General features: G+C 35.6%; 1 protein-coding gene across 1 annotated transcript; it reads left to right on the top strand.

The window, feature by feature from the left end:
- Positions 1 to 4,761: 4,761 nt before the first annotated feature.
- On the top strand, positions 4,762 to 10,169 carry LOC142358272 (GPI ethanolamine phosphate transferase 3, catalytic subunit-like). The gene is made up of 4 exons (XM_075409706.1): positions 4,762 to 5,017; positions 5,541 to 5,725; positions 6,061 to 6,322; positions 9,868 to 10,169. The coding sequence occupies exons 1-4, from the start codon at positions 4,832 to 4,834 to the stop codon at positions 10,096 to 10,098; spliced, it is 864 nt and encodes a 287-aa protein (XP_075265821.1). The 5' UTR covers positions 4,762 to 4,831; the 3' UTR covers positions 10,099 to 10,169.
- The last annotated feature ends 781 nt before the right edge of the window (positions 10,170 to 10,950 follow it).

Below are 10,950 nucleotides of genomic sequence, written 5' to 3'. Positions count from 1 at the left end.
TTCTTCTTTTAATTGACCAGGTAATATATCAAAGGCAGCACGCTTATTGCAATTTTCTGATGGGAAGAATTGCTGCTGGAGTTTGCTTCGAAATTGTCACTGTAATCGCTTTGCATCATCCAGTATCAGTTGCCGGGAGTTCATTGCAGAGGCCAAAAAAAAACGCGCGTTTCGAAAAAACATTTTATGAAAACAAGCCTTTTTCGTCGTTAACCGCCATTTTTGAGAAAAAAAAACAGATATTACAAAAACAGGCATTTTCTGACATAAATTCTGACATAAATTTTAATTCAAAATTGAGCTTTAAATAAAAGTTAATTTCGAAAATGCATTTGTAAAACTCAAATAGATTATATTATCAAAGTATCAATTCAAAAGCATACATGAAATTCAGCTTTTTCTGAGTGTAAAAAGAGAATATTACAAATTAAACAGTCAATTAGTCACCTCAGGAAATAATAGTTTTTGGATCTGAAATTATACCGGAAATACAGACAGATAATCAGTCAAAGAAATAACTTCTCAGCCGGTTATTTTAGTTACTATACAACTCAGCAGCTCGTCTCAATTTGCACGATGGAGGACACATGTTGTCTTCGTTTTCATCACCATCTGAATTTTTACTTCCCACTCTTTCAGGGTTATTGACAGCAGGAGCCCTTCTCTTGACAGTCTTTTGTGTACAAGACGCTGGTTGCTCAGATTTGAGGGAAGTTTTTTCAGATATTTTTTCACTGGCTTCATTAGATAAAATATGATCTTGGTAATCTGTATAATCATTGAGTACAGTACTAAGGATGGTTCTGGCAGACTTGATTGAATTGTTTTCAACACTCGATGCTCCCTGTACTTCTTTCAATGCATCTTGTCCAGTGTGTAGAAAAACACGCAAAAGGGACTGCCTGGTCAGGTTTTTTGTTGTCTAACTTGGGATCAAGTGCGTTCTCTTCTTCTATACTTGCGATAATACTCTCTGTCAATGACCCATTTTCCCACTCGTCACAATCCCGATCAGGTTTCTGCTCCTGCAAATTGTCATACTCGTCAGACACACACCAGAGGAATTTAAGTTCTCTCTCTTCCTCAAAAAATCCTAATTGATTTTCATACATTGGTCTATAGGACAACTCATAATCACAAAATTGTGCACGGACGGATCTGCTCAGTTCCATGTTGTCTGAGACTTGTAAAGTTTTGTTTTCGATGTGGTTCTCGTAGAAGTCTACAGTTGTCTGTTTGTATGGAACAGAGACTTCTGGCAAATTCTCGATTGCAATAATGAAGACTAGAAGCTGCCTCGGAATGGAGAATGGAGGTTCAGCTACCCAGCCGAAGCACGTCTTCCTCTCCTTTATAATTGCTACATCATCATTGAAATCGGGGAAGAAGAAGTGGGCCTTAAAATTTTCGTTCAATTTCACAGATTTGATATTCATTATTCCAGCTTTTTTTAGGTGACGACGGTTGAACTCCTAAATAAATTGAAAATACAGATATTGAAAAAACTTTCTCTCTGAAGAAATAATATGCTATTTGCGAATGAGTACGATGATTATAATAGCCCATTATTCTTTTTTTTGGTCTGTTTTCATATTCTATAACAGAGGTGACTTACCTGGAATGGGAAATAGGAAGATATCCTAGAGATGAAGAATCTCCACTGAAAGGTTTATAACTGAAAACTTAGGTTTGTAGGAAAAGGAGATTAAAATTGTCTCCGAAAAAAAATGAAAAAGTCTAACTATAGCTAAGTTATTGAAGAGAACGAAAATAAGCACAATGAGTTGAATTTTTGTTTGTACACTACAATAAAAAATGACATCATTATGATGCAATAGTGACGTAATTATTACATTATTTTGAGTCAGACCTCAATCACGTGAGCGGTGTATGCTTCGATAAAATAAGAATAATATCGTAATTAGTAAGGATTATTTTCTGTTCCCATGAGTTCAGTGACTCCATTCAATACTTAAGTATCCGTAATTGTAGTAATCATATGACGTAGTTGGACTAAATTTTGTTCCAAAGAGGTGAGTGACCCTCTTACAAAAAATGAGATCACTTAATTGTTCGTAATTGACAACATAGTAGGACGTAAAACTCAGTAGGACGTAGAACTTTTAACGATTAATTCTGTACAATAGCGAAAAATTCGTGACAAATTTGTACTCATTAAACCTATATCGATCACCTGAGAAGATTCGTCTTTACAAAAGATGATCTCAAAAGTTGATGTTTTAAGGTCACTAAATAATTAGATTGTTGATAAGAAAGTAGAGAAAAGCGGATGATTGCAAGATTGTCTATTTTTTGATATATTTTAGATAAATATTTGATAAAATTTTGTTATTTTGGTTACAATTTGGGTATTTTTTGACAAGATTTTGCTATTTTGTGGTAAAAATGGGTATTTTTGGCGAAATTTGTGTCTCTTTGTGTGGCAAGTATTGGGATATTTTTGCTAGAACCGGGTTCTTTTTCGCAGGAATTAGGTATTTTTGGTAAAAATTTAGTAGATTTTGGTAATAACTGGGTATTTTTGCTATGAATTGTGTAATTCATGACTAGAAACAGATATTTTTGGGCTAGAATTGATTTTTTTGGCAACAGTTTTGATATTTTTTGTAAACATTTGGGTGTTTTTGACAATAATTGGATATTTTGAGCCAAGAATTGGGTATTTTTTGGTCAGAATTGGGTATTTTTTGGTCAGAATTGGGTTTTTTTGGCCAGAATTGGGTATTTCATGGGATGAATTGGGTAATTTTGCCAGGAATTGGGTATTTTTCGGCCAGAATTGGGTATTTTTTTGGACAGAATTGGGTATTTTTTGGCCAGAATTGGGAATTTTTTGGGATGAATTGGGTAATTTTGCCAAGAATTGGGTATTTTTTGGCCAGAATTGGGTATTTTTTTTTTTGGTCAGAATTGGATATTTTTTGGCTAGAATTGGGTGTTTTTTGGTCAGAATTGGGTATTTTTTGGGAAGAATTGGGTATTTTTCGGAAAAGATTGGGTATTTTTTCCAAGAATTGGGTATTTTTTGGCCAGAATTGGGTATTTTTTGCCAAGAATTGGGTATTTTTTGGGAAGAATTGGGTATTTTTCGCCAAGAATTGGGTATTTTTTGGGAAAAATTGGGTATTTTTTGGGAAAATTTGGGTATATTTTAGCCAGAATTGGGTATTTTTTGGCCAGAATTGGGTATTTTTTGGAAGAATTGGGTATTTTTTGGGAAAAATTGGGTATTTTTTGCTAGAAATTGGGTATTTTTGCCAAGAATTGGGTATTTTTTTGGAAAAATTGGGAATTTTTTGACAACGATTGGCTATTTTTGGACAAGAATTGGGTGTTTTCGGCAAGAATTGGGTATTTTTTGTATTTTTTGGTATGAAATGGGTATTTTTTTCATTTTTTTAAGAATAGGGTATTTATTAAAAAGAACTAAATATTTTTTACCAAAAACTTTTTTTGGTTTCAAGTTTCAGAATCTAAAACTTCAAAAAATACAAATTTGTCCTCTTTTCACGACTTTTAAATTATGCCCATTGGATTCTGCGTTCAAAATTACGCTATAAAGATCTACTGTAACAAACAATTCCAAAGAAAAAATAATTTGAGGTTTCAGGTTTCAGAAGCTGAAACTTCAGAAAAAACCAAAAAGTGTAACTTCTAGGAGTTAAAGAAGTCACTATCAAATGCTTTGTTTAAAAACAACATACAGAGAGTTGATATAGCGTACCATTCTCGATGAAACTATTTTGTAGTTTGAGGTTTGAGAAACTAAAACTACAAAAAACCCAAACCCATAATCTATAATTGACCGTGAAATTACCACCATTGAACTTCACTTCGAAAAATACCCTCTAAAGTTGTGCTGTAGTATACATTTTCGACCAAAAAAAAATTTTAGTTTGAGGTTTCAGAATCTGAAACTATGAAAAAACAAAAAAATTTTCAGTGATGGTTTTCTGTGCTTTAGTATTTTTCATTGAAATCTGTGTTAAAAAATTTTTAATCGATTATTAGAACAACCTTATTTGAATTTTTTTAACGGTTTTGGGTTTTTGAAACTGAAACTACCGAGAAAAAACCAGAAACTACCAAAAGAAAATGCCAAAAAATCCTTTTCTTGCATGCTTTCACATCATGAGTAAAAACAATTAGAAAAAAATTGACATTTTCAAAAAAATCTTTCAAGAAGTTTTTTGAAAAACTTCCGATAATTTGACATTATTGAAAACAAAACGTCATTAATATTCGAAAATTTAAAAAAGTTGAATATTTGAAAAAATTTATGCGTAAATGAAAAGTTTGAAAGTAAAAGTTCTGCAGATATATTTTATTAAGTAGATAAGATTAGCTGAAGTGCATTAGAGCGGATACATTTCCCTGGGGTAATTAAGATAATTACCCCTGGGTAATTACGATAAGATGACAGGTCTATTGTTCTCACTCTCTTTTTTAGGTACGTCTTTGGAAAATTGATGAAAATAGGCTATAGGTAATCTTTATACATAGGTACGTCCTTTTACCCCCCCCCCCCCCCACTCTTGCTCCGATATAACTATTTAAGTCGTTTCAAATTTGTAAATTAATGTGAAATTTCAACCATCTGATATATTTAATGATGTCACAATAAATAGATGGGTCATCTTCTCTGCTTGCTTTTGAATCTAAACCCAAAAAGTTCTCCAGATGTTTCACTTTAAAATGTTATCTTGGTTTTCAGAACTTGCTGATCTGAAGAGAAGAAGTAGTCTCCTTGCACGTTTAGAAACGTTGAAATGGTTCACATTCTCAGGGTACTGGCGTGTTTTAGGGAATTATGACAGGATCTCTCCCCACATTCATAGACATGAGTAGGAACTTCGGATCGGACAGGCTCATGGAGGACAACTTGATTGCTCAGCTGAGGCGGCAAAAAAAGCGCTCTGTGTTTATGGGAGATGACACCTGGATTAGTCTATTGGGACACGAGTTTGCCATCGCCTACCCCTATCCCTCTTTCAATGTTAGTTCAAACAACTAAATTGAGCGTCCAGCTAGCCAAGATTGCTTTATAATGTCAACTTCCCTCAGTATTTGTGATTTCATCAGAGAGATCAACTCCTAGCTAATTCGGTCTAGTTGACAAGCATTGACGGATGTATAATTTCGAATAAATAAATAAGTAGTTTATCGCGGCAGAATGGCTTTAGTAACAAAAGCAAGCTATTAGCTGCATTTTTGTCATCCCCAAATTTCATAGATTTTTCTCGTAAGCACCATTGCTTTGTGACGGAAGTCACTTTTTCTGCTTGAAGCTTTTTTTTCGCGCATTTCAAGTATAGTCGGATTTTAGTTGACCAGGAGCCAGCCAAATGAGAGCTCGTCCCAACAGACAGATTACCTTCGGTCTTTCTCGCCATATAAGTTTGCGAATATTAAAATTTGACGGGATTAATTGGTACTATGCGTAAGAATCAAGAAGCTACATTGAAGCAGTTACTTTGAACTGAAACAGGTGATGATGCTAGTGGAAAGTTTTTGTTTAGGTAATGGATCTGGATACAGTTGACAATGGTATCATTAGTCATCTCATTCCTGAGATCAAGAATCGGTCAAATGACTGGAGTCTGATTGTAGCCCACTTTTTGGGACTAGATCATGCTGGTCACAGGTATAATCTCAACAACAGCGCCATCGTCAACAAACTGACGCAATACAATCACATTATCAAGTAAGAGTTGCTCGCAAGCCTAAGTTAATGGAATGGGACACTCAATCTTGCGGAGGCTTTGCTTTCGTTTGCCCGGAAATTAGGGATTTTAGCCTAGTAGGTAACAAAAATGTAAAGAGCACTGTTGAGATTTTAAATGGTGCTTAAACCAATAATAATAATAAAGAGCTTGCTGCACAATTGGTTGGCACGTACAGTTTAAAGGTTCACTGCCGCACAGTGAATCATTGTTGCTTACAAATTCTACAAATTGTCAGCGCTTTCCATGTTTATGAAAAAGTTAGAAAGTGACAAGAATTGGTAAACAAGGTTAATTGATCGTTCATGTGTCCCAGATCAGTGAGTGAAGTTATAAAGGAGGACACACTGCTAGTTGTAATGGGAGATCATGGTATGACGTCTTCTGGAGATCACGGTGGAGAGACACAGGCTGAAGTTGAGGCCGCTCTCTTCCTTCATTCGAAAAGTAGTCTGAAACCCGGATCTATGTTGGGCAATATCAGAGACTCGAGTCAAAGGAGGAGAGATGCACTGATTGACTGGGAGGCTGTGAATAACAGATTGCTTGGAACATCATCTGATGGTGAACATGGAACAGTGAGTTTCCTATATTGACACTTTGAAAAAAAGTAATCATGAAGGAGTGTTTTTTGTCGGTATTTTAACTCTTTTTGGCGTCCGTTTTTAGTTCAACTGTGTGATAAGTTCACCTCGTCCAAAAAAATTGCTTCTGCGTTCAAATGGAGGTTACTCCTAAACATTAAACGAAAGTCAATAAAGTGTATTTAAAACAAGCCAAAAACCTGTAACATTTATGTCTAAATTGAGCAGCTACATTTATTAATAACCGCTGTCGACCTCTCAAAGGCTATTATCAGGTGTCGTCCTTTTGTTTTTTACAATTCAAAGAATTTGAATTCTATTGGGGCGCTGTCTTTTTTTGAGATCTGTTCACATATTTTCATGATTTTAGAAGTCAAATTGAAGTAGTGATTTTGGTCACGCCGAAACAGGAAATGGAGCGAAAAGCGTGTAGTTTTGCGGCGTGAAAATTTTTTACTCAAATTTTAAAGTAGAGCGAGAAAACGGTGTTTGAATAAAAATTCGTATTGTCGCTAGTGGTTTTTTCACATGCGGCGATTTCACTTTGATTTTCTCACTGTTTTTTTCAATCCATTCATAGTTCATGCTTGCCCGTTTTTGTTTGAACCAAATTGTCATTTCTCGCGAGTGGTTTGTTTTGTTCGCATGCGGCATTTTGACTTTGATTTTCTGTTTTTTTTTTTGTTTTTTCAATCTGATTTTCTTCGAAATGCTTTTCTGAATTCACTCATAGTCTGCTTTAGTTCTTTTTTTTGTTTAGTCAATAAAAATTGTACGTCAGGACTTGTCCTGCTATGTTTTTAAAATTCGTTTTGCCTTTCGATCTTGTTTTTTGTTTGACATAAGTTACTACTTTCACATTTGATTTCTGACTTACCTCCACTGTTTCTACTATGGATTTTAAATCCATTCACTTAAACAATATAATGAATGCGGTCGAGGCCAAAGGAGAAAAATCAACAGAAGCCTGTACATTAGTTCATATTACATCAAAGTTCGTTGGAGCTATTGCTTGAATGCTTTTATGGTATCAGTTTTCAGCTGACTAGCTTTCAGTTTAGAAGCCGAATTTAGTATAGTTATGTAATCTAACTTAAACTGCACACAAAATTGAAACACTTTTTCGACACGATGAAGAAGGCTATCAATGTATCTTTCTCTCCTTTTTCGCTTTCAATCCCGATATTTCCAAAGGGGGTTAGCGGCGGCTATTGGGGCAGTCTGACGTCAATTATAAGGGTTTTATTCGCTCAGAGAGCTCTTTTCTTTCATGTGTGAAACCATCGGCGATTTTCCCACTATCTACAGGTTATGTTGCATAATTTTTTGGCAAATAAATTAACAAATAAACGGTACCTGCACATAGTATTTGCTCGCAACTTCCTCTGATGGTATAATGCAGCTTTTTACTGAAAAATATAAGTGGAAAACTGAGCAAAATATAACTATTCATTTCTCATTTTCTTTGAAATTTTACTTTGCTTTCTTATACTTTGCTTACGAATTTGATGGTATAATTCCCCCTTTTGACTGAAAAATATAATAGGAAATTTGATGAAAATTCAACTCTATGTCAATTACTCATTTGTAAAAATATAATTTTTTTAAAGGCAACTTTAGCTCGCCTACGTATATGGGAGCAATTTGATTTGCTCTATTGCATTAGAGAACGCTTTGTTTAAATTTTTTTTGCTAATGGCCGCCGTCAGGTGCTCAAACGGCCCTTCTGTAGATGAATGGTTGTTTGTCATCTCTTTAATTTTATTCGGCGTTTTTCGTTTCCGACGGGCTGTGAATTTTCGCTCGACTTTTACTTATCTCACTCATTGAAATACCTAAGAAATGTATTGCAGAACTCGTCTTGTTTTTTAATAGCCGCCTTCATTTTCTCAGTGGGTAATTATAGCGGTGGAGTTTTTTCGGTGCGCTGTTTTTTTAAAGATCTGTGCACTTTTTGTCTTTTTCATCACGCTGGAGTAGTAAAGGGAGCATAGAAGCGAGTTGGTTTGAAGCGTGATTTGTTCAAATTATCTTAAAGTGGGATAGGATATTTTTACGTGCGTCTAATTGACTTCTCTTTTCAGTGTCTTGTCTTGAGTTGCATTTAATTGTTACATGTGTGCTTTAATTGCGCCTAAGTGTAATTGCTTGAATTCCTCAATGAGCAGCTAGTATTAAAACCTTGGAACTCTTTGTTGTCCTAAAATATTGCTGCCTTTTTCATGTTTGCCGTTTTTTAGTTCTCTCAAGACTTAGTGTCATCATTGACACGTCTCATTGGCTAGTAATCAGGTGTAAATGAATCCTTTCAACTGTTCAAGCTCATATTCGGTGGTTTCATGACTTTCACACTATTTTTTTTCAAAAGTTTTTGAATGTTTGGCGTTCATGTTTTTTGTGTTTTTGTTTCATCTCATTAAGGACAGGTCTCAGTTTGCTAATGGGGATGAAGCTATTCTGTTATCTTCATTAATTATAACGCTTTTTATTACTGACGTGAGTTCTGCGACTATTTGTTGTGCTTATTGCTTTCTCATCACATTGATAACAGGTCTAACTGATTGCCAATGATAATTGGTTAATCCAAACAATGGTTTCAGTCAGCAGCTATTGCTACCGTGACTTTGACACTATTTGTTTTCAAAATCTGCTACCAATTTTTTGAGCTTTTACGAAAAAACTCGGTAATACTTGGTTGTGTTTTTGTTGTTTCATACTCTAGTCTCAATAATGAAGAATAAGTGAATCTATTTAGTCACTTGAGTTCATAGCTGTTGTTTTTATGATTTCCATCCTTTCTTTTTGAAATCTAAAAGTTCTTGGGTGTTTTTGTTTTTGTTATGGTTGTATCGGTTTGTCTCAAAATTAACAGTTCTTTTTGACCTAGTGCGGCATAATTTTGGTCACTTTATAAACTCTAATTAATTTCTCTCAGACGAAGTTGGTAGCAATTATATTAGTCCTGTAGTCTTTTTCTATGCGATTTTTTTTGCTTGATCGATTTCTCGTCTGACCCATTTGACTTTTCGTCCTCAAAACGGTTTAAACAGGAAGTGGCACCCACAGGGCATTAAGTTCTCTTAGAATCTTTCGGCTCACTAGTCTCTAAGTATGCGATTCACCAAGCTTTTGGAGACATACACCCGTGGTGTGAAGAGCGGTTCTTAAAGTTTCACCCTCCCCCCGCCCCCACTTCACTCCTCTCCCACATCAGTCCCACCTCACTTCCCCCCCCCCCCCACCCCAATCCCACCCCTGCACATCGTTCAGGCCGTAAGGACTTGGGCACGTGCAGCCGAGGACCCCCAACCTACCGTTGCCCTCCATCAATTCCCCGGTGCACCCCACCCCTCCCCCACTCGCGGTTGAGAGCAGTTCGCCCGATGTTAGTGGGTTATGTTAGCTCTATTATTTTTGTTCTCTAAAAAGGAGAGAGTTAAATGAGAAAAAGTTGGTGACATTTAACTCGATTTTCACAACCATTTTTCTGCTATATACTTCAAGAACTTCTTGTAGTAACCACTGAAATCTGTTTTCAGCTTAGTGTGTCTCAAATTGACTTGGTACCCACGTTGTCTCTGCTAATGGGTTCACCTATTCCTTTCTCCAACTTAGGACGCGTTATCCCCTACTTGTTTCTGGACAACCGATCTCTTCACGAAGCCTTAGATGCAAACATTGACCAAATTACAAGATACGTGGAAATTGAAGGGTCTCAGCTGCATAGTAAGTGTGTCTTAGTATCTTCGATGGTAGGAGGATGCCTTTAGACAGCCCCTCAGTCACTACTGTAATCTCAATTATTTCATTTACATATTTTGATTATAGCTGCGAAGGTGTGTAGCTATATCGCGGGTTTCCTTTTTTTTTTAAAAATCAAAGAATTTGAATTGTATTGGTCGCTGTCTTACGATTCGTTCGAACACTTTTGGGCTCATGTTTTATCTTTGTTTTCTTCTATCACCACAGGGGACATTGTAAAGTTTTAATGGTCATTTTTTGACCTTTTAAGGTGTTTTGTAGTGTTAAGGGGGTGTGATGACATTCATTGAACAGATTCGGTGTTAAAAAATTTTGCTACAACAAGAATTGAGTGTGTTTGTTACAAGTAGTGAAACAAATTTATTTTGATTTTGTTTCTTCTTTTTCAGCCATTTTTGTAGTTCAGTTTGGAACAATTTATTTTCTATCATGCATCTCATTATAACCTTCAGAAACTGTAATAGACATTTTGGCTGAGAAAAATTGGTTTGATGTTGCAAATTCTGACGAACTTTCAAGAAAAATCAATCAGATTGTGCTGTTCTCTTTTTAATAGCCGCACAGCGATAGCTGGGGCTATTATTGGCCTATTCTTGGTTTGTTTTGGGGCGCTGTCTTTTTTTAAGATCTGTTCACACATTTTCATGATTTTTGAAGTCAAATTGGAGTAGTGATTTTGGTCACGCCGAAACAGGAAATGGAGCGAAAAAGTGAGTGGTTTTGCGGCGTGAAATTTTTTCGCTCTAATTTTAAAGTAGAGTGAGAATATGGTGTTTGAACAAAAATTCGCTTTATCGGTAGTGATTTTTTGTTCACATGCGGCAATTTCACTTTGATTTTTACTGTTTTTTCGATTTTTT

Source organism: Convolutriloba macropyga, unplaced genomic scaffold (assembly GCF_964194025.1).
Source record: "Convolutriloba macropyga unplaced genomic scaffold, txConMacr16.3 SCAFFOLD_4370, whole genome shotgun sequence".
Taxonomy (NCBI): Eukaryota; Metazoa; Xenacoelomorpha; order Acoela; family Convolutidae; genus Convolutriloba; species Convolutriloba macropyga.
This window is presented reverse-complemented; position numbering and strand designations above follow the sequence as displayed.